At 39.1% G+C, this 27,800-nt stretch overlaps 1 protein-coding gene and 1 long non-coding RNA gene across 4 annotated transcripts; one reads left to right on the top strand and one right to left on the bottom strand.

Annotated features, from left to right (window-relative positions):
* Positions 1 to 3,792: 3,792 nt before the first annotated feature.
* LOC129619999 (uncharacterized) lies at positions 3,793 to 10,940 on the bottom strand. Its single transcript, XR_008698337.1, has 3 exons — positions 10,711 to 10,940; positions 8,626 to 8,804; positions 3,793 to 4,496 (listed from the first exon to the last, which is right to left on the bottom strand). It is a non-coding gene; the product is annotated as an uncharacterized LOC129619999 (long non-coding RNA).
* PLA2G12B (phospholipase A2 group XIIB) lies at positions 8,637 to 27,667 on the top strand. Of its 3 annotated transcripts, none has more exons than XM_055535556.1 (4): positions 8,637 to 8,847; positions 18,508 to 18,596; positions 22,146 to 22,311; positions 27,129 to 27,667. In XM_055535556.1, exons 1-4 carry the CDS (start codon positions 8,637 to 8,639, stop codon positions 27,245 to 27,247), a joined length of 585 nt encoding a protein of 194 aa, XP_055391531.1. In that variant the 3' UTR covers positions 27,248 to 27,667. The 3 variants fall into 3 exon arrangements, with proteins under 3 accessions (XP_055391531.1, XP_055391521.1, XP_055391538.1); XM_055535546.1 differs by having other exon boundaries at positions 27,126 to 27,667; XM_055535563.1 differs by lacking the exons at positions 8,637 to 8,847; positions 18,508 to 18,596 and adding an exon at positions 20,359 to 20,630 and having other exon boundaries at positions 27,126 to 27,667.
* Positions 27,668 to 27,800: the final 133 nt, after the last annotated feature.

Genomic DNA, 27,800 nt, shown 5'->3' with positions numbered 1-27,800 from the left:
TTGCAGATGACATGGTAAATATATATTTAAAACATCTTAAAGACACCACCAAAATATTAGAATAAATTAATTCAGTAATGTTGCAAAATATTAATATACAGAAATCTGTTGCATTTCTATACACTAACTAAAACTATCACGGGAGCTAAGAAACAATCCCATTTACAATTGTCTAGAAAACAATAAAATACCAAGGAATAAATCTAACCAAGAAAGTATAAGGCTTGTATTTAGAAAACTATTGTACGATGATGAAAGAAATTGAAAATGACACAAGCAAATGCACATGGAGTGGAAGAATTAATATTGTTAAATAACCATATTCCTCAAGGCAATCTCCAGGGTCAATGCAATTCCTGTCAAAATACCAATGGCATTTTTCATGGAACTAGAGCAAGTAATTCTAAAACTTTTATGAAAACAGAAAAGATCTTAAACAGGCAAAAGAATCTTAAGAACAAAGTTGGAAACATTTCAGTCCCTCATTTCAAACTATGCCACATTGCTACAGTAACCAAAAAAATGTGGTACAAAAAATAGACACATAGATCAGTGGAACAAAATTGAAAGCCTAGAAATAAACCCAGATTACATGGTCAGTTAATCCCAACAAAAGAGACAAGAATATACAAAGGGGAAAATACAACTTCTTTAATAAGCGGTGCTGGGAAAATTGGACAGCTACATGTGAAGAATCAAATTGGACTACTTTATCACACTGTATACAAAAATAAACTCAAAATGAGCTAGATTCAAATGTAAGACCTGAAACCATCCACTTCTTAGAAGAAACCATAGACTGTATGCTCTTTGACAATAGTCTTAGCAATTTTTTTTTTTTTGATATGTCTCCTCAGGCATGGGAAACAAAAGCAAAATAAACAAATGGGACTATATCAAACTCAAAAGTTTTGCATAGCGAAGGGAACTATCAGTGAAACCAAAGAGGTAGCCTACTAACTGGGAGAAGATATGTGCAAATGATTTATCTGATAAGCAGTTAATAACCAAAATACACAAAGATGTCATATAAATCAACAAAAAATAAACAACCTGATTCAAAAATGGGCAGAGAAAAAAGAAAAATGAGCAGAGAACCTGAATAGACACTTCTCCAAAGACGACATACAGATGGTCAACAGACACGGAAAAGATGCTCAGCATCACGACCCATCAGGAAATGCAAACCAAAACCATAGTGAGAGTAACATCTCCTACTTGTCAGAACGGCCATTACCAAAAAGACAACAAATAACAAGTGTTGGCAAGGATGTGAAGAAAAGAGAACTCTTGTGCACTGTTGGTGGGAATGTAAATTGGTACAATCACTATAGAAAAGAGTACAGTTCCTAAAAGTTGAAAGTAGAACTCCTGTATAATCCAGCAATTCTACTTTTGGGGATTTTTCTAAAGAGAAGAAAAATACTAATTTGAAAAGATATATGCACCCTCACATTCATCACAGCATTATTTGCATTAACTAAGATGTGGAAGCAACCTAAATATCAATCAATAGATGAACAGATAAAGAAGAGGTAGTATATGTGTATATATATGTACACACACACACAATGGCATATTAGTCATAAAAAAGAATGAGACTTTGCTATTTGGAACAAGATAGATAGACCTAAAGGGTACTTATGCAAAGTGAAATTTAAATCAGGCATAAAAAGACAAATATTATATGATTTCACTTAGAATCTTAAAAAACAAATGAGCAAACATAACAAAATGGGAACAGTCATGGATACAGAGAACAAACAGGTGGTTCGGGGGGAGCAGAAGGGGAGGTTGGGTGGGGATGAGTGAAAAAGGTAAGGGAGATTAAGAGACACAAATATCCAGTTACAAAAACAAATGAGTCACAGGGATGAAATGCACAGCATGGGAGTGGAGTCAATAATATTGTAATAACTTTGTATAGTGACAGATGATAACCAGAGTTATCACAGTGATCATTTTGTAATGTATAAAAATATCAAATCACTGTTTTGTACATCTGAAACTAATATTATAAATCAATTATATTTCAATTAAAAAAAACTACTCAGAAGCTATAATCAAATCTTTTTTTTTTTTTTTTTTAAACTTTACATAATTGTATTAGTTTTGCCAAATATCAAAATGAATCCACCACAGGTATACATGTGTTCCCCATCCTGAACCCTCCTCCCTCCTCCCTCCCCATACCATCCCTCTGGGTCCTCCCAGTGCACCAGCCCCAAGCATCCAGTATCGTGCTATAATCAAATCTTTAAATTGTTGACAAAAACTGATTCTCTGGTACCATTTAATGACAACAGTAGCCATGCCATTTAAAAATTTCATGTGTAGTATAGAAATGTTTTGTGTATGGTTCAGAAACCATCTAAGCAGAGGGTAGGGGCAGGAGCTGAGAGAGGCGGCCAGCAAGCCTTGGCCTGCAGCAGAAACGTAGGGTGGGTGCTGAAGCTCCCCATCCTCTGCTGGTCCCAGGGAGAGGCTGGGGCTGGCGGCCGTGAGGATACGCTAAGAAGGCGACTTTGACATAGCCGTGGAATTATATGCAACTGCCGCTCCCAAAGCAAGAGAAGGTGCCTGAGGCAGCGGACAAGACACCGCAGGTGCTGTCCTAGCCTCAGAGGCGGCAGTTTTCACAAGGCTGTGAGCAGGCACAGGTTACTGCTCATACCTTGCTGGAGGCTTAAACAGCGTGACCTCTCCTAGGCACCCACAAACTGGAGTCTTCTCCTCTAGGAGAAATGGCAAAATGTCTTTATTTCTCACACCTTCTCTCTTAAGTTCCTGAAATATCTCTTGGAAATACTGAGAAAGGATGATGTGGAGAAAAACGCCATCAAGGCCATTTTTAAGGACAGGGAACCCTGGAGTGCTCTAGCCCACACGGTCGTGGAGAGTCAGACATGACTTAGTGACTGAACAACAAAAACAAAACCTTTTAAAAGTGAATTAAAATAAAACAATGAAAAAATTTCATATGCAAGGAGAAATAGGTGGCTAATCAGGTGTAAATGAAGAATTGTAAAAAAAAAAAAAAAAAAAGCTTTGAATTTGCTGAGGTTTTTCTTTTTTTTTTTTTTTGGCTTATAAAAACTGAATTTTGATTAATCAGAAAAATGTTTCTTTTATCTGTTGATATATCTTACATCTGACATTGATTTGTAATGTGGTAATGCCGTCTCTTTCAGTAACTGAAATAATGAAGGAACTGCCTTCATATTTCTTTATTTCAGCAGAAATAAGTGTGGAATCTAGCTTCCTTCTAAACCTCAAAAAAAGGGGGGCTTACCCTAGTAGTCCAGTGGTTAAGAATCCACCTTCCAATGCAAGGGACGTTGGTTTGATCCCTGACCAGGAAACCAAGACCCCACATGTCATGGGGCAATTAAGCCCATGCACACCAACTAGAGAGCCTATACACCTCAATGACTGAGCCCCTGTGCTGCAACAAAGACCTGAGCACAGCCAAGAAAAGAAAAAGGATCATACACCATGATCAAGTGGGATTTATTTGGGAGATGCAAGGATGGTTTAGTATCTGCAAATCTAGCAATGTGATACACCACATTGACAAAATGAAGGATGAATATCATGTAATCATCTCAAGAGACACAGAAAAGTAGTTGACAAAATCCAACATCCATTTATGATTAACAACTCTCAAAAAAGTGGGTACAGAGGGAATGTACCTCAACATAATAAAGGCCACATATGACAAATCCACAGCCAACATCATACTCAATGGAGAAAATCTGAAACTTTCATCTAAGATTAAGAACAAGACAAAGATGCCCATGCATACCACTTTTATTAACATAGTATTGGAAGTCCTAGCAGAGCAATTAGGCAAGAAAATGAAATAAACAGCACCCAAATTGGAAAGGGGCAAGTAAAACTGTCACTATTTGCAGATGACATGTTATTATATATAGAAACTTCTAGAGACTCCACTCACACACAAAAATATTAGAATTAAAAAGCAATTCAGTACATTTGTAGGATACAAAAATGAATATATGAAAATGTTGCCTTTCTATACACTAAAAACTATCAGAGAAATTAACAAACTAATATACAATTGCATAAAAAGAATAAAATATCTAGGAATAAATTTAACCAAAGCAATGAAAGCAACTCTCAACATGGGAGAAAATAATAGCAAATGAAACAATTGACAAAGGATTAATCTCAAAAATACACAAGCAGCTCATGCAGCTCAATATCGGGAAAACAAACAACCCAATCAAAAAGTGGGTAGAAAACCCAAACACACATTTTTTTCACAGAAGACATATAGATGGCTAAAAAATACATGAAAAGATACTCAACATCACTCATTAGTGAGATGCAAATCAAAATTACAATGAGGTATCACCTCTCATCAATCAGAATGGCCATCAAAGTCAAAAATTCTACAAACAATAAATCCTGGAGAGGATGTGGAGAAAAAGAATCCTCTTGCACTGTTGGTGGGAAGATAAGTTGATGCAGCACTATGGAGAACAGAATGGAGATTCCTTAAGAAACTAGGAATAAAACTACTTTATGACCCAACAATCCCTGGGCATGCACCCTGAGAAAACCATAATTTGAAAAGACACATATACCCCAAGGTTCACTGCAGCTCTATTACAGTAGCCAGGACATGGAAGTAACTTAGACGTCCATCGACAAATGAATGGATAAAGTTGTGGTACATACAAACAATGGAATATTACTCAGCCATAAAAAGGAACAAAATTGGGTGATTTGTAGTGATGTGGATGGACCTAGGCACTGTCAGACAGAATGAAGTTAAGTCAGAAAAAGTATCATATAGTAACATATATATGGAATCTAGAAAAACAATACTGATGTAACTATTTGCAGGGCAGAAATAGAGACACAGATATAGAAAACAGACTTGTGGACCATGGAGGAAAGAGAAGGTGTGATGAATTGAGAGAACAGCGTTGACAGGTATACACTACCATGTGTAAAACAGATAGCTAGTGGGAAGCTCCTGGGTAACACAGGGAGCCCTCAGCTTGGTGCTCTGTGACGACCTAGAGGGGTAGGATGGGAGTGGGCTGGGAGGGAGGTTCAAAGGAGGGACTATATATATACTTATAGCTGATTCATGTTGTAATACAGCAAAAACTAATACAATATTGTAAAGCAATTATCCTCCAATTAAAAAAAATTTTTAACTATAATGAGGTATCACTTCATCAGCCAGAATGGCTATCATCAAAAAATCTACAAACAATAAATACTGGACAGGGTTTGGAGAAGAGAGAATCCTCTTACACTATTGGTGAGAATGTAAATTAGTACAACCATTATGGAGAATAGTATGAAGTTTCCTTAAAAAACTAAATATAGAACTGCCAAATGATCCAGCAATCCCATTCTTGGACCTATATCCTGAGAAAACCATAATTTGAAAAGATACACGCCCTCCAGTGTTCATTGCAGCACTATTTACAACAGCCAAGACATGGAAACAAACTAAATGTCCAATGACAAGAATAAAAATGTGGTACATATATACAATAGAACATTACCAAGCCATTAAAAAAAGACAAAATAATGCCATTTGCAGAGACATGGATGGATTTAGAGATTAACACACTAAGTGAAGTAAGTCAGAGAAAGACAAATATATGATATCACTTAAATGTGGAATCTAATAAAAAAAGTCTAACAAACTTATTTACAAAACAGACTCACAGATCTTGAAACTTACAGTTGCCAAATGGGAAACATTGGATGAAATGATAAATTAGGACCTTGCGGTTAACATACACACACTACTATACATAAAATAGATAACTACTAAGGACCTCCCACATAGCACAGGGAACTCTACTCAATATTCTGTAATTACCTATATGGGAAAAGAATCTGAAAAAGAATACATGTGTGTGAGTGTGTGTGTATATATACACACACATACACACACATACATATGTGTGTGTGCAAGATGATAGAGGTATTAACTAACCCCTCTATGGTAATCCTTGTACAATATAGATAGGTATCAAATCATCATGAAGTATACCTTAAATTTACATATGTTATACTCCAATTATATCTCAATGAAGCTGAGGGAAAAAAATTAGGTAAAGAAGGACTTGAATAGACACTTCTCCAAAGATGACATATAAATGACCAAAAAGCTCAAGAAAAGGTACTTAATACCACTAACCATTAGAGAATACAAGTCAAAACTGCCATGAGATACTCCTTCATATTCTTTAGGATGACTACTGCCAAAAAAACAAAATGGAAAATAACAAGCATTGGTTAGGATATGGAGAAATCGGAACCCTTCTGCATTGCTGGGGGCAATGTAACTGGTGCAGCCATGGTAGAAAACAGTACGATGATTTCTCAAAAAGTTAAATGGAGAATTACCATTTGATCTGGCAAAACCCATTTTAGCTATGTACTCAAAAGAAGTGAAAGCAGGCACTCGAACAGCGATTTGTATACTAATTTCACAGCAGCATCATATACACAACATAAGTACTGACACATGCTTCAACACGGATGAACCTTGAAAACATTATGCTCCACAAAACCAACCAGACACAAAAGGACAAATGTTGTATCAGTCCATTTCTATGAGGTACCTTCTGTAGACAGATTCATATGGACAGAAAGGATAATAGTGGTTGCCAGAAGTTGAAGGAAAAGAATAGTTAATTATTATTTAACATACACAGTTTCCATTGGGGATGATGAAAAAGTTCTGGAGATGGAGAGTGATGATAGCTGAACAACACTGTGAATGTCTTTAATGTACTTAAGGACACTGCATTATCCATTTAAAAATAGTTAAAATGGTAAATATGAATAAATAATATTTACCATAATAATAATAAATTTTAAGGTATCAAAAAATGGGGAAGAGATACTTTTAATAACTCCAGTAACAATTGGATCAGCAGAGCCTTCTCAAAATTAAAAATTATCAAAAAGTATCTGAGACCTTGCATTTGCCAAGAGCAACTGGCAATGCTTTCAACTGTATGAACTGAAAATGTAGTTACTAAAAGTATAAATTTTAATGACTTAATAAATGAATTTGCAGAAAAGTCAGAAAAATGATCAAGGTATCATACATTAATAAATTATTACATATTATATAAAACTATGACATCAAAAATATTTTTGCAATTTATACGTTTATATTGTTTCTCAGGTATCACTATTACCCGGTATTTATAACACAATAAAACTTTTTTTTAAAGGAAAAAGCTTTCTATTTTAGGTCCTTTAATGGCAATTTCCCCCTGCGTTTTGAAAAGGAGCTCCACTTTTCATTTTAACTGGTCATGTAGCTGGTTCTGTCTCTCAGCTTTTAGCCTGGATAGCCTGCTTATCTTTGACTGAGTCATTTGGATCTCAGTTTTCTCACCTCTTAAATGGGTATGGTATTTACCTTTCTTTGTAGAATTGATGTGAAATTAAAATACACACACATACATACAATGGCTTTAAAAAATTATGGGTACTTTAAAATATTGGTGATATTGCTGCTGTTCATACGAAATATTTTATAATGAGTACCATTACTGGAGTCTTTAGACAAATACATTTCTTATCTAAAATGAAGAAATTTAATTCACTATTTTCTGTGGAGATTTCCAGACTTTTGACAGAGAAGCAAAATGACTCATTTGATCCATAGTTATTATTTTTTAGCCTAGTGATTTCATGGATAAAATGTATTTCTTCACAGGACTAAAAGCAAAGTATAAACTGAAGACGACACCAAAACACTAGACTTTGGTCAACATTTTTAAAGCCTAAAATTTCAAATAGTGTTTCTGATAAACTCTCTTTTAAGCAACTCAATGGAAGAATAACACTAAGCGTGCTGAGTTCCCTAAGTTCCATCTCAATCTGTATACACCAGATGCAGCTGAGTGTAAATAAAAATACTGCTGTAAATAAAGAGGCAAAAATGCCCCAGCAGTAGGTTGGCTATGAGGAGGAGCTCTGTCAGATTAGAGCACAGAGTCTGAGAGCAAAGCAGGCACTGACACAGAAGGTGGGGTGCTGAATCTGAGCCCGCATTCACAGACAGAGCAAACTCTGACCGTACCCAGACCACCGGTACAGGTGACATTGTTGACTCAGCATCATTGGGGTTTCCTGAGTCTTTTATCCCTCGTCCCGTATCTCGCTAAACACCAACTGTAGGTGACTGGCTTAGGGGTGTGGCCAGGTCCTTTGTGTCAAGAGGCTGGTCCTGGGGGACCAAACTTGCAACTGATCTGTAGGTTAACCAGCCTGTTTGGGGTAGAATTCCAATTGCTCCACAACTTACGCCTCCAGAAGCCAGCTAACTTCCCTGCTCCAGGGCCGGGGAATCCGCTGTGAAGTGTTCGCTCTCTCACTAGCCGTCCCCCAGATAGGCCCTCCTACTGCCTAACCTTTACCCTTTCTAATTGCCCTGATCTCATCCTAACCTCCATAGCTGTGTTTAAAGTCCACCTCTGGGGAACACACAGATTGAGCGTTCCAGGTAATCCCTTTTCCAGTCCTGCCTGGCATCTGGCCGGTGGGCTGTGTACCTGGACTTCCTGGGACACTGGCTGGGGGAGTTTGAGGAGGGACCTCAGCACCCACCTGGCTACAGGATGATGCGGGCCATCAGCTTCTTGATTTTGTGGCTCAGCCTGGCTGGTGGCCTGGCTCAGAGTGACACCAGCCCTGACGCAGAGGAGTCCTATTCAGACTGGGGCCTTCGGCACATCCGGGGCAGCTTTGAATCTGTCAACAGCTACTTCGATTCCTTTCTGGAACTGCTGGGAGGGAAAAATGGAGTCTGTCAGTACAGGTGCCGATACGGTGAGTGCACGGTTTCTCTTCCTGTGAAACTGTCTCTGGTGGACCTGTGAACAGCCTGAGCAGGGCCACAATCTGTCATGCACTTTTTCTCTGTTACCCACTTCTTTTTTTTTTTTTTTTTGTTACCGACTTCTTAGAGGGTAGTTGCCAGATTCAGAAAATTAAAATGTAGAATGCCCAGTGAACTCTGAATTTCAAATAAACAACCAATATTTGTTAAAATATTTGGGATATTTGGAACATGCTTATAATGACAAATTACTGATTGTTTATTTGAAGTGTATATTTCACTGCATTTCCTGTGTTTTATCTGGCAAACCTACTCCAAGGAGTTTTGCAATACTTGTTCCCTGGGTCCATTTTAATGGGTTTGTTTTGAGGCAGATAGATACTTAGGAAAAGGTGGCAAGGGCAAGGAGGAAAATGAATAGGGGATGTCTTTGTGAGATGTTCCTAGGGCTGAAAAACTGAAGCTGATCATTCAGGGAAAATTCTGCCAGAAAATTCTGAGCTTCCTCAGTCACTCTGTGCCTAGCTTGGAAAGGGATTCTCCTCTCCCCCTAATCCAGTTCACACCTTCCTCCCAACTGTCTCAGTCTCTGATCACTTTGCCTAACCCATCCCGCTCCCCATCCCACCCCGCACCAAGAGAGCTGTCCCTGCCTCAGTCAGCAATGGCAGGCCTTCTGTGAGTAGGATGGGCATCTGCCAGCCACCTCTGCCCACCAGGGATCAGTCCCTGAGTGACCACACTGTCGCTCAGGCCTGGTCTTGGATGTGGAACTGAATGGGTAGGAGCACTACCTCATCTGAGTTGTAAAGAGGGTACATGGGAAGCTGGGTGCAGGCCTAGCTGCAAAACAGCAGACCCTGAGGCCCGTTCTTGCTTTCCCCTTACACTGGAATTCAGTGTAATGGGAACAGAAAGTGGGGCCCTGGACCTTACAGCTGGGAGGCAAGGGGTAACTTCCAAAGAATGTTTTTGAAACCACACACAGTCTCCTAACAGCATCCATTTCATTGTTTAGTTTATCAAATGTTTCAGCGTGGGATTAAGAGATGAAAATGGAGATTGACCCTAGCAGGAAAACACTTGAGAAATATTCTCTCTAGACACAACAGACAAAACTCAGCTTGGAGAGAGACTCAAAAAAGCCACACACTTGCTGGACTCAGCCAATGTCTCACACTCCTTTCTTAACCCTGAGCAGGGGCAATCTCTTCTTACAAACTGAAAGTGACTAAGAGACTGTGGTTAACACTCCAGAACCAAAATTTTTACAGAATAGAAGCTTTAACCTCAGAGGGAGACAGTGAAAAAAGGAAGCTGCAGCATCTCTGTGAAGATTCCATAGAGTAAACCTGTGCTAGCTAGGGCCCACCTGGACGGCTAGCCACGTCTTTATCCAAGGTGTGTTGGACAAATGCAGAGGTGCCTTGTCACAGGGACCATGCTCACAGAGTTTGCATGGATGGGGCAGGAAAGGGTTAACTCCAGGTATTTAATAAACATAAGTGCTCCTTTCCTTCCTAGAGGCAACACAAGACTTATTAAGTCTATGGTTTAGCAAATAGATAACAGCAGGATTTTTTTCTTCTTCTTTTCTCTTTCTTTAGGGAAACAAGACCCAAACCCTCTTGTCTAGTAAAATGGCATTAAAAGATTTCAGCAAAGTTTGGTTTCAAGTTTCCACCTGGGTCAGTCGATGCAGCAATCACTGGCGGGGGTGGGGTGGGGTGGGGTGGGAACAGACAACAGAGAGATTACAGGGTCGCAGGTAACTCCAGTTACTCTGCAAAACGGAACCTGTCCAAAGAGGGACCTGAAAACCACATAGGAAAGAGGGGGTTACGCCTTATTACCTTTGGAATGCAGAGAGCCAAGAACCTGAAGGCTGCACCCAAACAGTACAGTCCATCTTCTCAAGTTGACTGAGAACCAAGCAGGCCTTTGAACAGACAGCATCTAATAACTAACTGTTCTTCTACAGTTTGCTTTGTGACACATTTCTTGTGCAAAAACACTTTCGTCAAAGCACTGGCTCCCAAACTTGCCTGTGCTGCAAATCCCCTTAAGGGCTTGTTTAAAAAGACTGCTTCACCCCCACCCCTCATATACTGGTTGGGTAGGTCTGGGGCGGGGCCAGAAAATCTGCATTTCTAAGAGTTCCCAGGTGATCCTGCTGCTGCTAGGGTCCTGGGATCACACTTCGAGGGAGGAAAAAAAAAAAAAAAAACTGCTTTAAAAACTGCATTTTTTCCCTCTTTTTCCAGAAGGAACAATTTAGCAACAGTTAGTCTACAAGAAAAATTGCCGTTTCGTAGGTGCTTATCACTACTTAAAACAGTGGTTCCTACCTCACTCAGCACTTAGAATCACCTGGGTGGCTTTAAAAAACACTTGCTGCCCAAATCAATTAAAAGGGAACCTCCTTAGGTTGGACCCAGACATCATTATTTTTAATGTTTCCCAGGTGATTACAAATTGTGGCTACAGTAGACAACACTATTTAAGGGATCATTCTGGGAGGACTTCAGCTCATAGTTGTTCAGACAGGCGATTTGTGCTTGTATCCTGCTAGCTGTCAACACTATTTGCCACACTTCTTCCACCTACAGTTTGTTTTCATGTTAACACACAAAATCTGAATTGACCAAAGGATTGGGCTAAAATATAGAGATTCATCACGAATCAAGAGCATACATGGTACATACACCTGGTTTAAGGAGTCTGCACTAATGGGAACACCCTCTCCCACCTCAGGGATTCTGATTCAGTGGGGCTGTGCTAGGGACAGCACAAATGGTCCTTGAACCAGGCTTTGATGGAAAAATCAAAGGTTTGATCTGGGGGTGGGGGTGCAGGACATCTCATTGCTAGTGACCTTGGACAAGTTACCTAACTTTCTCAACCTTTGTTTCCTCATGTTTCTATCTAATGTTAATCATATCTATCTTGCAAGATGGTTATAAGAATTAAAGACACTGTATATAAAGAAGTAGTGCTGTTAGAAAGTGAAAGTCACTCAGTTGCATCCAACTCTTTGTGACCCCATGGACTGTAACAACCCACCGGGCTCCTCTATCCATGGGATTCTCCAGGCCAGAATACTGGAGTGGGTAGCCATTCCCTTCACCAGGGGATCTTCCTGACCCAGGGACTGTACCCCCGTCTCCTGCATTGCAGGCAGATTCTTTACATCTGAACCAAGCTACCAAATGGAGCATGGCAGGTACCAAACAAATTTTATAAATGTTTGAGAAAGATAGTCAACAAGTTAACTATGCAATCAGATTCTTCCGATTCTTTTTCAATACAAAATTGAAAAACACAGAAATCCCAGTGGCTGGAAAACACCCTCTCAGCTCCTGGAAGAAATCATCAAATGATGATTTAGATGTTCTGTGTCTTTATGAAGGTCTCTGGGGCAGAGTTTCTGTGTCTTGTATATCATGATTTAAGATATTTATGCACACTGTCAAACTTGGATAAAAGGATAATTTTCTTCTTGGGTTAAGTTCTAGGAAAGCATGTAGCCTTAAACATCAGCGTTCTTATTTTCTAGAGAACTTTTCACCTGTTTGAAATTTTAGAGCAGAATTTTATGAAGCTGTGAGTTTGTGTATTTTTCCAGGCAAAGAATTCACAGCCTTCATCAGATTCTTAGAAGATGTATAGCCCGAAAAAAGGAAAGAGCTACTGACTTAGAGGGCAAAGGTTGTTCTCAGGAAAGGTGATGAACTGTCGAGGTTTGCCAGGATGGGGGGCCGGCGGTTCCTGGGACAAAGGACTTTAAATACTGAAACAGGGATTGTCCCAGACAAATCTCTGGGACAAGTCGCTCACTTGACCTCATACAGTAACTGAATCTGTTTTAGTGACTGGAATAGAGTTTACTGCTAATAGAGTTTACTGCTTCAGTTAAATTGCCACAGTTCTGTTTTGCCCCCTTGCTGTGTTCCTCATGCTGTGTTTGAGGATTTCTGGTAGGAAGCAAAATGTGCACTTCAAATTCGGCACTCTGACCACTAGGTCGACCCCTAGTGGAGCACAGAGCTGCCTCCGCTGGAACCAGCTGCATGGGGAGAAAGTACATACCCTCCCGTGTGGCTTAACCCTTGACCTGGGTGATAAAACCCAGACATTTTTACTGTGACAGGGGGAAAAACTGGTTGGGCCCAGAAGATAGTGGACCTGTCTGCTGGTAGAACTCTCATTTCACGCCTAACTCCCTTGTTTGTCTTTTCAGTGTTCTGTGGTGTTTCACTTTAGTCAGATGTTTTAAATTTCCACAAGTCTATCGGTACTTCCTTTATATCTTCTGCATTTTTTGTCTTGCTTAAAGGACCATCCTCACATCAAGATCGAAACAGTTTTTGGCTCGTTTTTCTGTGAAAGCATCTGTGGCTAATATACATAATGAATGAGTGTTGCTGTGTTCTGAAAATAATTTTTATGAGCACTAAAATTTTAATTTCAAGTTTAATATGTCACAAAATATTATCCTTGTTTTGACTTTTCCCCCAACCATTTAAAAATATAAAAATTATTTTTATCTGGCAGGTTATACAAGAACAGGCTGGACTTGGACCAGTGTTTGCTAAGCTGACCCAGATCAGGTGGTCAGCCTCTCACTCCTATAAGTAGCCAAAACCCAAAAATAAAACTAGTTTGTGACATCGTGCATAACTGATGCCTAGACTCAAACCATCAAAGTGAAAAGACACAACACAACTCAAATCTGCTCCAACTGTAACATGAGGATCTGGTACATAATCTCTGTCTGGACTCAAACCATCACCTTTTTTCTTAGAATTTTTATTTCAAGCTTCATTCCTCAATAGACTTTCTGCAACTATCATGAAACATTAAATACAGTAAAAGTAACTGTCACCAATAGCAGGCCAGATAGGACGTGTCTATAATTGGTGACCCATTATCTTTCAAACTGGGAGTTTTATCTTCTGTGAGTTATTAAGTCCAAAAAAGGCAGAGGGTAACTCAGGAAACTGGACTGAGTCTACTGCAAAAACCCTTGATCAGAAAAAGAGTTAAGTTTCACCATCAAATTTAGACATTTGTTTGTTTACTGAAAATTTCCCCCTGATTTCTATAAACCTAGTATAAGTAGAACATTTGTAAAATAACAACCCAAAGAAGAAATAAAATCACCATAGTCTCACTTCCGAGAGATAATACACCTTTCATTGTGTGATTATTTCCATATGTATAATTTGATTACTAGTATTACTTAACACACTTTACCCATTCCCCTCCTCCCAGAACACACACACACAAGTTGTTAGAGTATCAATACTAAGTTATATTTCTCAAGGCCTTTGAAAAGTAATGGAGGAATCACTGGTGGGCTGGCAGACTCCATCAACGAGTACAGGACACTTCCATTACAAATAATAAGAAAGGCTGAGTGGAAATTAAATATTAAAACAAATACATATACACTCAAGCTAGAATGAAATAAAGGGAAACCTTCAAGTTCCTGAAATGAAGAGGAAACACAAAACCAAAGTGGTAGCAGAAGCTTATGCTGCTGTGGTCCTTGGAGGCGTCAGTCTGGAACATTATATACAGACTCCATGGGCTGAGGAATGTGCTTTAATGCTCATACAGAGAGAGGAGAAGAACTGTAAGATTGGGAAGTTGGAATTGAGCAGTTTGCAGAAAGTTTAGAGCCTGGGAAACTGTCTAGTTTGTTTAAAAGGGATTTGAAGTAGCAAGGAAGCTTTCTATCCACCTGGGAGTGGGGCCTGGAGGAGGAATAAATACCCACTAAAAAATCACTACCTGAAGCATATTCTATGTACAGTTGAGGAATCTGAATCTCTTCAGTTGGCCTGGTGCGAGTATCCCAAGCTGAGGCATTAACAAATACCTGTGTGTCTCAATTATCCTCAGTCTCCTGGAGCCACAGCAAAAGCAACTAGGGACTACTCTACCGTATGTGACTCAGGGCACAGGAATTCTTTTAGAAAAACAAACCCTTCTGAAAACAACTACATACCATTTGAAAAGATAATCCACCATGAGGGAGAGTCAGTAGACATTAAAAAATGAAAGGGCATCCCAAGGATTGGAGATAAAAAATCATAACATTTGAAATTATTAAAGATATAAAAGAAAGATAGAAAATGTAATTAGAAAATAAAACAATGAAAATGAATATGTAGATTTGAAAGATTTAAATAGAACTCACAGAAATAAAAATTATAGTCATTGGAAGAAAACTATTCAGTGGATGGGTTACATATCAGATAATCTAACAGCTAGTCAACCTACAGATAATTAGTAAAGTAGAAAGTAAATTTGATGAAGCTAATAAAAATTCAGTACAGAGAGAAAAATAGGGAAAATATAAAAGAGAGATTAAGATACAAGAAGGACAGGATCAAAAAGATTCACCATTCAGTAGAAAGAGTCCCAGAAGGAGAAATTATAGAGAATGAAGAAACTTAAAAATTCAGACAAGGGCTGTTAATTCTCCAGAGGTGAAAGACCCAAAGCCTTCAGATTGTTCCAGATACATAGACCACTTATAGCTACACTCTAGTAAATTGTGAGGATTGAAGAAATTGGAACTTTTGTATATTTCTGGCGGAAATACAAAACAGTACAGCTGCTGAAAAAAGCAGGCTGATTGTTCCTCAAAAAGTTAAACAGAATTACTATATGACCCAGAAATTCCACTCCTTAGGTATACATACACAAAAGAACTGAAAACAGATATTCAAACCAACACTTGCATACAGTTGATCATAGCAGCTCTATTCACAAATAGCCAAAAAAATGGAAACAAACACCATGTCTATTAATGGTGGATGAATAAACAAACTGTAGTAGATCCAGAGAATGGAATATTATTCATACATAGAAAGAAATAAGTACTGGTACATGCTACAACATGGATGAACATGAAAGATGGAGATTTTTCTAAAAATGGGTATTGGGTTTCTTTCTGGGATAATAAAAATGTTCTAAAATTAGATTATGGTAATGGTCTAACAGATAAAACCCACTGAATTACATTAAATGAGTGAATGTATAATATGTGAATTTTATTTCAATAAAGCTGTTGTAGAAAAAGATGTGATGAAAAGAGATTCAAATCATAATGGCAACTGCAATAGTTAAGTATTGCTGAGAAACAAGTGACCCCCAAACTTAGCAGCTAAAATTAACAAACATTTATTGTATCACACAGGGTGAGGGATCTAGACGCTCTTCTGGGTTCTGGCTCTGAGTTTCTAATAAGGGTTCTACTCACACTGCCTATTGATACTACAGTCTCTGAAGATATGACTGAAGCTGGAGATCTCCTTCCAAACTCATGTGGCTGTTAGCAGGAGGCTTTAGTTCTTTGCCACATGGACCTTTCCATGACAGAAGTTGTAGTCTTTTATAATGTAATTTTGGAAGCCACATACCTCCATTTCTGCCGTATTCTGTTGGTCACACAGACCAACCATAGGACAGTACACACGGGTATAAACACACCAGGACAGGGATCACTGAGGACTATCTTGAACCCTGTCTTATAAACATGTAGTACAGTAACAGATACCCAAACAGACTATGGCAGAAACTGCTTATTGTCCCCATTTTTTCTATATTTATAAGCCCTCCTTCCAACTTCAAGCTGGGCTCATGGCTGCCTCCACTGAAAAAAAAACTTCATTTCCTAGCCCACTTTTGCAAGTAGGTGTTGCCATATGATAACTCTTTGTGACCCCACAGACTGTAGCCTACCAGTCTTCTCAATCCATGGGATTTTCCAGGCAAGAGTACTGGATTGGGTTGCCATTTTCTTCTCCAGGGGATCTTCCCGACCCAGGGATCGAACCTGGGTCTCCCTCATTGTAGGCAGATGCTTTTACCATCTGAGCCAGGGAACTCCAAAGGGAAGTAAGAGGAAGTGATGTGTGTAACATTCTGGAATGGATTTATTAAAGAGAGGGGCTCTGACCTTTTTACCTCCTTTTTCCATTCTGCTATTTGTAATATGGATGTACTGGCTGAAGCACCATCTTGGATCATGAGACCCAGGGCTACATTCCAGGGCTGGTAGAGCAGAAGGTTAGAAGTAGCCTCGGTTCCAGAAAAGGGCAGACATCATTCCAGCCTTCTGAGGCTTAATTTTTACATCCTGATATTCTTAAAATATTCTATCTTGTTTAAGCATCTGAATAATATAGTTTGTAGGAGATATAATAAACATATGGAGTAAATTATAACACTCTATTGAAAGATATAAAGAAAGATCTAAGTAAATGGAAAGCTATATTAGGCTCATGTCTGGAAATTTAGACTATTCTAAGAAATTCAGTTGTCTCCAAATTAATCTGTAAGTTCAATGTATTTTCAATAAAAATCCGGATGATGTCTCTTGTAGAATGTAATAAGTGGACTCTCAAATTCGTATGCAAGAGTAAATGTCCAAGAGTAATCAGACAATTTTTAAGAATAAAAGGAGGGAGAGCTTTAAAGCATAGACTTAGCATCTAAAACTTAAAACAGAAAGGGTATAAAGAGACTTCAACTATAACATTTAATTAAGCATAAAAAATATTTATAGCAAGTTTGGCAACATTGACATGCATTTTCTCTGTGTAGTGGGTACATAGGTATTTGTTTCTCTGACTTTAGTTTTGAAATAGTTCATAATACAAAATAGTTAAGAATAAAATACCTGATAGGAGAAAGTTATAGAAGAGAAAGAAGAAATTCCCTGTGTCTCACTTGGAGGATTAATTCTTGGCTTATTTCCTCGGTCTTTTGCTATGTCTTGCATCTCCTATAGGATGCAGAGGAATGAGGGGAAAGAGCATGGGTTTTGGAGATAAACAGGAAAGCTGGATTTATATCCCAATTCCTCCCACTTTCTATATGACTCAGGCAAGTCACTAAATCTCTTAGTCCCATATTTCTTGTCTGGATAATGGCATAGAAATACTCACTGCAGAAGACTGTTCTGAGGTCATCTAAGGTCAAGGTTATCTTTATCTATAATGACTACTCTTGATACACTGACAAGGTTTCTCTGTATTTGCAAGACTGTAAAATAACCCAAAAGCCATGGAGGAGAAACCAAGAAATCCAAAGCTTTTCAGATAGTTTCGCCTTAGTTCTATGACACAAACAACTACCATATTGTATAGGCATGTTTTCTTTGTATTTTGGTAAATAATGCTTTGCCTACATTTATGAATCTTGCAAAATTTCCTTCAAGTTATTCTAAAAATGTTTGTGGTATTATTTTAATTCTGATCCCTTAAGTGTATGATCAGACGGTGGTCTTTGTGTATAGTATGTGGTCTTACAGTGGATAGAAGAATGAGAGGCCTCAAGTTTTAGTTTGGTTTTGCCATGGACCTTGTCTTCAAGAAATGTTAGAATTGTTAGTAAATAAATGCTCATAAAACTCTTCAAGATTGGGAGAAAAATGCCAGTCTAGTCTGGAGATGATTTTTTTTTTTTTATGATATCATCACTTTCATCATCACCACCAAATTTAAGTCAGTGATGAGCAGTGACTTTTAAAGGAAAAGTTGAATATACTTTTAGACAATTTTTATTTGATGAATGTTTCCAAATGCTTCATTTCTAAACACTTCTTCCTGCTTCTTTCCTCTTTCCCCTGCTAGGAAAGGCACCAATGCCCAGACCTGGCTACAAGCCTCAGGAGCCCAATGGCTGCAGCTCCTATTTCCTGGGTCTCAAGGTACCAGAAAGAGTATGTACACCACCATTGTTTTCTTAGTTGACTGATTTTGACTAAGACTAATCTAAGAGGTCCCTCTGATGGAATTCATCACTTATGGAATATGGTTGAGCAATATAATTAGTATTTTAAACTGGATACAGAGAAAAGGAGATAGTTTTCAAAGAAAGCATCTGATGTCCTTTTCTCAGATGCACCTGTCCCTCAGATTAGCCATTGGGTAGTGAACTTTGAAGTCACCAGTGCAAACATCAGCTGAGCCTTAGCGAACCAAGCATGACTTAATTTGAAATAGATCAAACAAGTGTGACTTCTTCAAATTGGTGAGACTTTCTAGAGATGTACTGGAGCAAGCTGGTACTGACCAGTGAGGGCTGACTGCTGTATCCTCAGGACTTTTGCAAGTGGCTGACTTCATGTCTGAACTGTTAAATCAATTATGTTTGGAGTATTAGCATCATAGAAATCTGTAGACACACACACATATCGTCCCCTGCCAACCAGCTGCTGGCTAAAACATTTTTCATTTTGCAACTGACTATTTCTCAAACTATCACACACACACACACACACACACACAGAAGTGGCTCAGTCGTGTCCGACTCTTTGCGACCCCATGGATTGTAGCCCACCAGGCTCCTCGGTCCATGGGATTTTCCAGGCATGAATACTGGAGTGGGTTGCCGTTTCCTTCTCCTCTCAAACTATCAGCTTCCTCTAAAATCAAGTAATAATTATTTAAAGACCTCTCAGAAACCCTTTTACATTTTTCACTTTAGAAAAGAAGTTTCATGTAAAAATTGGTAGAAGGATTTCATATCTTGTTTTGGATTCTAAGCTGGTCCTACTCTTGTGTGTTCTTGCCCCGAGTGTTCACAGTTATCAGAACTAGTGTGTTTTCTTTTGTGGAAGCTCTCAATGACCTTTTATATATTCCACAGACACAGAGTCTGCCTGGTTGATCGTGTGGATTTAATCTGCAGCTTGTACAGCTGGTGGGAAGGTTTTGGGTCTTCTTCCTTAGCCACACTGCCCCTGGATTTCAACTGTGGTTTGATTTCCACCTCTACATGTGGGTCATCCACTGGGGTTTGCTTCTGAGGCTGCCCTGGAGGACTTGGGTCTGCCCCTGTGAGGGCCAGGTGTGGAGGTGGTGCAGCTGCTTGGGTTGCAGAGGTTCTGGCAGCTCCAGGTCCTCAGGGGAGTTGGAGGCTAGGGCAGCAGGAAATATAGTGCTCCAGAAGGGTATGGCAACCAATATTCTTGGCTGGAGACCTCCCTCCTTGACAGAGAAGTCTGGCAGGCCACAGTCTACAGGGTCGCAAAGAGTCAGACACAACCAAAGTGACCCTGTGCGCACAGATGCAAGACTCTTTTGCCTGTGGCAGCTCCGCCCCACTGACAGTTGAGGGTGAAAGTGGCACAAATGCTTGGCTTGTGGGGACGCTGGCGGCGCCAAGTGTGCAGGGACACGGACTGCCTCTGCTGCAGGAGTTACGGCCCTATCAGAGTCTTTTCTCGAGCCTCTTGTAGCTGGCATCAGAAGGCCTCTTTGGCCAGTCTTTCTCTGTAGCACTGCCTGTTCAGGGACTTAGAGGGCTCCCTTGCCTGGGGTCTTTCTCTGTTGTTCGGTGCATCAGGCACATAGAGGGGCGTCCCTGGCTGGGGTCCTACTCTGTAGTTTCACGCATCAGTCACTTAAAGGAGCACCCTGGGTGGGGTCCTACTCTGTTGTTCAGTGCATCAAGCGTTTGATGGGCCAGCCTCTATTGTTCAGCTACCGATGCTGGTGTGTGGGGAGAAGCTATGGTGATGGCGCCACCCCCTCCGCATGACCCAGCAGTATCGCCTTGCTTCCATGGCTGCCTGGCTTTCCTCCACCGGCATTTCCCAGCACAGTCTCCTTCCTTACATCCGCCCCCCACCCGCTACCCTCATCTGTCTCTCCAAGGTCAACAGCGGCCTTCGCCCTGGTATTGCTCCACAATCTCTAAACTCCAGCTCCCAGCTGTTACGCCTTCCAGGGTACCAGCGTCCCTGTCTGTGGTATGTACGGCTGCCGCAAGGACTGTCTGATTCTCATCCCCTTTAGGCTGCCACAGATCAGCGGTTTCACTCTCAGCCTTAAATGTTTCTCCTATGACTCAGGCAATTGCCCTGATGTGGGGATCGGATACCTGCTTCAGTTCCCCCATTGGCCAAGGGCAGGTCCAGTGCTATTAACTTTTCCCCCTAGTTCCTTCGTCCTACGGAGTTTTGCGTGGTTCTATATATTCTTTTCCACTGGTCAAGTACTCCTGTCTGCTCTCAGCTGGTGTTCTGCATGCATCTCTGTGTCTGAAGGTGTATTCCTGATGTAATCGTGGAGAGAGATGTACTCCACGTCCACCTACTCCTTCACCATCTCGTTCTCCTCTGATTACTTCTCTTTAATCACTTACTGTACCATGTCCCTTCCCTCTTCAAGTGCATGCAAGCTAAGTTGCTTCCGTCATGTCTGATTCTTTGTGACACTATGGACTGTAGCCCACCAGGCTTCTCTGTTTATGGGATTCTCTAGGCAAGAATACACGAATGGGTTGCCATGACCTCTTCCAAGGGATCTTCCCAACCCAGGGATGGAACCTACATCTCTTATGTCTCTGGCATTGGCGGGCAGGTTCTTTACCATTATGCCATTTGGGAAGCCCAATCAAATCTAACTTGTTACTTTGGAAGTCAAGGCCAGCTATCAACTTGTCTTTCTCCCTAATTAAAAAGTACATATAATAAAAAATACGTATCACACTGATAAGACCCTTGAATGACTAAACTAACTGGTTGACTTGCTTATGTATGATTTGCTTATTACTTCCTTTCTTTACTTGTTATATCTTAAGTATACCATCATCTAATAATCCTCTACAAAAACTCCCATTTGATATCTCTGTGTGTGGAAGTCTATGAACTTAGTTTATGACAGATTTATAATTGCTTATAGGACACTTTATAAATGTGTATGTGTATATATATGTTAGATGTTGTTTGATCATAGTCCCCTTGTGGTCAGGAACTATGTTCTATACCCTACTCTGTCCCCAACACATTACAAACAGATACACACACTTAAAACAGCGCTGCATGGAATGGGTCCCCGCAAAATCCTGGTGACCTCTTTGTAAACTAAGGCTTAACTTTTCATACTTCTGAGCCTTGGAATCTTTGGTTAAAAAAAAAAAATCTCACAAAGTAAAGGTTTTAGTTGAATTTGAAAGTATTGACTGCTCTGCCCTCTTGCACTCACTTTCTGATTTTCTATTTTTAGCTCCCTAATGGCCTGTGAATTTGAAAACTACTAAAATCTAAAAGAAAAGGTAGAAAAAGGGGCCATTCAAAGTTATTAAACTAATGACTAGATCATGATCAAAACTTAGCATGCCGTGACTGTCCACTTGATGTATTCTTTCCAGGCATCTGGCGCTTGTGATCTGAATGTGTAACAGGAATTTGAGAATAAGGCAGGGAAGGTTGCCTGAGGTCCTTGGTCTAAACGTGGCGTTTCCTTCCTTCTCTTTTCTGCAGATGGACTTGGGCATCCCAGCAATGACCAAGTGCTGCAACCAGCTGGACGTCTGCTATGAGACTTGTGGCGCCAACAAGTATCGCTGTGACGCGAAGTTCCGGTGGTGCCTCCATTCGATCTGCTCCGACCTTAAACGGAGTCTGGGCTTTGTCTCCAATGTGGAAGGTAGGTATCTTAAGTGCATTGACCCGTGAGCGGAGAGTTTGGTGCCTATTTTCACACAGAAATGGAATCAGAGCCCCTTTACTCAAAGAGATCATCAGAGTTCACTGATCTTTCTTTATAGAACTCTGTGACCAATGAAGCAAGGGGGAAGGGAGACTCTGGGCAATCCTTCACTCGAGTTCTTGCTGTCCTGCCCAGGAGCTGCTGGCACCACTCCTGATGGACGGGGCCACACCAAAGCCTTCCCAGAGGATAAAAATCTATCCTCTAAGACCAGAGCAAGAGTAGCCCAACTGGCTTTCATTATCCATTCCACTGTTGAATAATTTTCCATATCAGGAATTATTCTGTATAGGTCTATGGGGTTGGGTTGAAGCTTTTTTGTTGTTGTTGTTCTCAGTAAGAGAAAGAATTTTTAAAAACCTATCTTCTTCTTGTGTAAAGTTCTCTATATCCTTGAGGATAATTATTTTAAAATGACTGCTTAGCTGCCTAACTTCTAGCAGTGATTCTATAATTTCTTTTTCCTAATTTATCTTAGGAAAATTGTAATTCTTTAGTTTCTGAAGCCCGAACAATATATCCAAGTTATTACTGTTACATACTTTTAGATGGTAAAGTTTGAAATTCAGGCTTATGAAGAGCTGGCTTTATGCTACTGGGAAAGTCAGCCACAGGAAGAAGCTTGGCTCCTGTTATAGACCAATGTCTAGAGTGTTGTTCTAATGTGCATAGACTTGAAAATATGAATAATTAATGAGGCTCTGTAAATGGGAGTATCCTTCTATCTGTATGTATAAAAGGTGAAAAATGCCTGCTGCTAATCTAGGGTCAGGTCAAGTTACTCCCCACAATAAATTTTAGAGCAATTTCCTCACTCCACAAAGAAATCCCAGAGCCATTAGCAGTCTCACCACAATGTTCCCCTGTCTAGTTCTAGGCAACCATTCGTCTTCTGTCTCTATAAATTTGCTATTCTAGACAATTCATATAAATGGAATTACAAATATGTGGTCTTCTGTGACTGGATTCTTTCATTCAGTAAGGTTTATCCATATTGTAGTGTGCATCAGTATTTCATTCCTTTTTAATTGCTGAATAATATTCCATCACATGCATAAAACAAGTTTTCTTTCATCAATTGATGGACATTTGGGTTGTCTCCACTTTGGACTATTATGAATAATTCTGGTATGAACATTTATTTACAAGTATTTGTGGCGACATGTTTTTAATTGTCTTGGATATATATCTAGGAGGGGAATTTCTAGGTTATTTGGTAAGTTTGTGACAAATTGATTTCCAAAATAGCTACCCCATTTCACATTCCCACCAGCAATGTATTAAGGCTCCAATTTCTCCACATCCTTGCCAACACCTGTTATTACCTATCTATTTTATTATAGACCCTATTGGGTGTGAAGTTATATCTCATTGTGGTTTTGATTTACATTTCCCTGTGGGCTAATGATATTGAACATCTTTTCATGTGCTTATTAGCCATTAAATAATTGCTTTGGAGAAATGTCTATTCATTTGCCCCCCCCTTAAAATTGGGCTCTCTTTTTATTATTGAGTCATAAGACTTTTTTATATATTCTGGATGTAAATCTTTTAACAGATGTATGACTTGCAAATGCTTTCTCTCATTTTATGGGTTGACTTTTAACTTCCCTGATGATATAATTTGTAGTGCAGAAGTTTTACATTTTGCTTAAGTCCATTTTTATCTTTTAAATTTCTTGATGTCTTTTGATGTCATATGTAAAAGGGCTTTGCTGAACTCAAAGTCACTATGTTTTCTTCTAAAAGTTTTGTTTTAGCTCATATATTTAGATCTATGATCCATTTTAGTTAATTTTTCTGTATGGTGTAAGACAGAGATCCAGCTTCCTTCTTTTGTATATAGATATACACCATTTGTTAAATAAAAGACTATTCTTTCCCACCACTTGTTCCTGCAGCATTTGTTGAAAGAGACTATTCTCTCCCACATGAAATTGTTTTGTATCCTTGTCAAAGACATCAGTTTGTCATAATTGCAGTGTTTATTTCGAGACTTCAATTCAATTCCATTCTATTGGTCTATGCCAGTACCACACTGTTTTTATTACTGTAATTTTGTAGTAAAATCTGAAATCAAGAAGTGTCCTTCAACCTTGTCTTTTTCAAGATTTTTTCAGATATTCTGTATCTCTTTCATTTCCACATGAATTTTAGGTTCAATTTGTCAGTTAGGTGAAATTTTGATAAGACTTTTCTTGGCTCTGTAGATCCATTTGAGGAATATTGCCATCTTAAAATTATGTTTTCTGACCACTGAACATGGATGTATTTCCACTTATTTGGGTCTATTTTAATTTTTTTAAAAACTTTTTATTTTATTTTGGAGTATTATTAACAATGTTGTGCTAGTTTCAAGTGTACAACAAAGTGATTCAGTTATACATATACATTTATCTTTCTTTTCAAATTATTTTCCCAATCAGGTTGTTACAAAATATTGAGCAGAGTTCCCTGTTGGTACCTGAGTAACAGGAGGTCCTTGTTGGTTATCCATTTTAAATATGGCAGAGTGTACATGTCAATCCCAAACTCCCTAACTATCCCTCCTAGCAGTTCTATTAATAAGAGGAAAGTTCATAGCAATAAACTTCAACATCAAGTAATAAGAAAGATCTCATATCAACAACCTAACTTTACACCACAAAGAACTCGTAAGAGAAAAGCAAATGAAGTCCAAAGATTGTAGAAGGAAGGAAGGAAGAAAGATCAGAGTGGAAATAAATGAAATGAAGACTAAAAGGACAATAGAAAAGATCAATTAAATTAGGAGGTTTTCTTTAAAAAGACAAAATAGACAAAACTTTAGCTACATTTGCCAAGAAAAAAAAGAGGATGAAAATAAAATCAGAAATAAAAGAGAAAACATTAAAACTAATATCACAGAAATATAAAGGTCCATGAGAATCTACTATGAAAAATTATACACCAACAAGTTAGACAACCTAGAATAAACAGATGAATTCCTCAAAACAAACAATCTATCAAGAATGAATCATGGGGAAATAGAAAAATTTGAACAGAACTGTTACTAGTAAGGAGAATGAATCAGTAATCAAAAATCTCCCAACAAACAAAAAATTTAGGATCAGATGGTTTCACTTTTTTTTAAAAGGTGGAAAATTTCTATACATGTTAATTTAATTAGAGATAAATTTTACATGAAGTTAACAAAAACATCAAATTTCAAAAAAATTAATAAGCATTATTTCTTGAGAAGTCATTGAAATTTATAAAAAATATTATTAAAAGACATGAAAAAACTTGCATAGTTATTTTGAAATTGATGCTTCAAATTTAGCCAAGAACATTATTCTCTACCATTTCCTTTCTCATCTCTGATTTCTGTTGTTGTATCTGTTCCATGTCATACAGAAAGTGTCTAACCCAAAAGATCTGGGTTTTTATAACTCTGCACATTCCCAAGAAATGGCTATTTTCTAGCCATGCGAGCTGATGACTAGCCCTTCATCAGCTCTGGGGAAGTGAACGCTTGGAAACTTCTGACTGATGAGCTGTTTTGGATGCCCAAGATCTGGAGCCACACTATACCAGTTGGTCTAGATGGCTTATACAATCGTGTATTTTATGGTGAATACCTGCCTTCCTTCTGGGGGTCTGGGAGTACCAGTGACTGAAATCAGTCACATAAGCACCATATGCCTATGTAATTGATGCCCAATAAAATCCCTGGACTCTAGATTCAGGTGAGGTTCCTGTTTGGTAACCAGATAGCTTCACTTTTAAAGTGGCTTCAACATTCAAAGAAAAATTAATCAGCTATTTAAGCGACTTCAACATTTACAGAAGAATTAATACCAATCCTTCTCTCCTCTGTCTATGGGATACTCCAGGCAAGAATACTAGAGTGGGTAGCCATTCACTTCTCCAGGGAATCTTTCCAACCCAACGATTGAACCTGGGTCTCTCTCATTGCAGGCAGATTCTTTACCATCTGAGCCATCAGGGAAGCCCCCTCAGTCTTTCCAAAAGTTGAAGACAGGACTTCCCTGGTGGTTCAGTGGTTAAGACTCTGTGCTCCCAATGCAGGGAGCCCAGGTTTGATCCCTGGTCAAGGGAACTAGACTCCACATGCTCCAACTAAGAGCCCATAAGCTCCAACTAAAGATCCTGGATGTGGCAGTGAAGACTCTGCAAGCTGCAACTAAGACTGGGCACAAACTGAAAAAAAAAAAAAAAAGGATTGAAGTGGAGGGAAAACTTCCAAACAAGTCTTATGAGACCAGCCTTACCTATGCCAAAACCAGATAAGAACACCATACACACACACACAGAAATTTACAGGCTGATATCCCTGATGAATACAGATGTACAGATCTTTCACAAAATATTAGTAACCTAGTTATTTATCCCACACTTGAATAGGGAAAGCTATAGGAAACATAGCAATGTTATTTGAGCCCTCTGGAAAAAAAAACTTAATTTTCCATGGAGTGAGCATAGTGATGTGGGAGATTCTGATTGCTACTCATGGTTTTGACCTGGAGGCCCCATAAAAGGAAAGCATCTCAAAGTGTGTTCTGCTTTATTAGATTGGATAGAAGCTTCTCTGAAAAACTTCTCATAAATCTTGTTTTTTCCCTTTTAATTCTGTATTTGGGTCACTGCTTCTAACTTTCCTCTGGGTATCATGTTATCCTTGGAAATACACTGCCTCTTCAAAATTACTCAAACTACTACTTGCAGTAGTCTGTATATTAACCCTTATATTTCTCTCAATCTTTTTCAAGTAGCCTGTGATTCCCTGGCTGATACTGTGTTCAACACTGTATGGACTCTGGGCTGCCGGCCCTTTATGAACAGTCAGCGGGCAGCCTGCGTCTGTGCAGAAGAGGAGAAAGAAGAGTTGTGAGGAAGAGGTGATTCCTTCCCCATTTTGAGTGACGCCACTCAAAGCTGTCAGTCTGGGAGATGGTAGTTTGGCGGATGTACCTCATCCTTTTTCCCAAAAGTTTGGATACCAAAAAGCACAGAAAGGAACACTATTTTACAGCTGAAAGTGAGTCTTGACCTTTGAAAAGGAGGATTGGAAAAAAGACACAGAGTGATTTGAAAACTACTCTTCACTTTAACACCAATCTCCCCAACCAGGATATATTTGCCTGGAAATTCAGTGCTTACTTTGAAGACTAAAATAAAGACTAAAATACTGGAATTCTTGGAATTGATAATTATATTAATAAGTGAAATTTTGGAGAGTCCAACCATTCGAGAGGCAATGACTTTCCTCTGGTCCATGTTTCAGTTGCTAATAAGCATCTCACATATTATATAGATTTTAGAAAATTTGAAAAGAGATGAATGAATTCCACTATCACCAACGTGCTTCCATTTCACTTAGAAGAGAACAGAACCCAACCTGGTAAGTTCCTCCAGCAACAACAATTATAATCACTGGTGCTGAC

This window comes from Bubalus kerabau, chromosome 1 (assembly GCF_029407905.1).
Source record: "Bubalus kerabau isolate K-KA32 ecotype Philippines breed swamp buffalo chromosome 1, PCC_UOA_SB_1v2, whole genome shotgun sequence".
Classification (NCBI taxonomy): Eukaryota; Metazoa; Chordata; class Mammalia; order Artiodactyla; family Bovidae; genus Bubalus; species Bubalus kerabau.
Note: the sequence above shows the minus strand (reverse complement) of the source record. Positions and strands in the feature narration are given on the sequence as shown.

Excerpts from the sequence above, each read along its gene's own strand:
- PLA2G12B (XM_055535546.1), top strand. The coding sequence starts at position 8,637 with ATGATGCGGGCCATCAGCTTCTTGATTTTGTGGCTCAGCCTGGCTGGT. Across the intron at positions 18,597-22,145 it reads GTCTCAAGGTACCAGAAAGA|ATGGACTTGGGCATCCCAGC; the intron begins GTATGTACACCA and ends TCTTTTCTGCAG. Across the intron at positions 22,312-27,125 it reads CTTTGTCTCCAATGTGGAAG|TAGCCTGTGATTCCCTGGCT; the intron begins GTAGGTATCTTA and ends ATCTTTTTCAAG.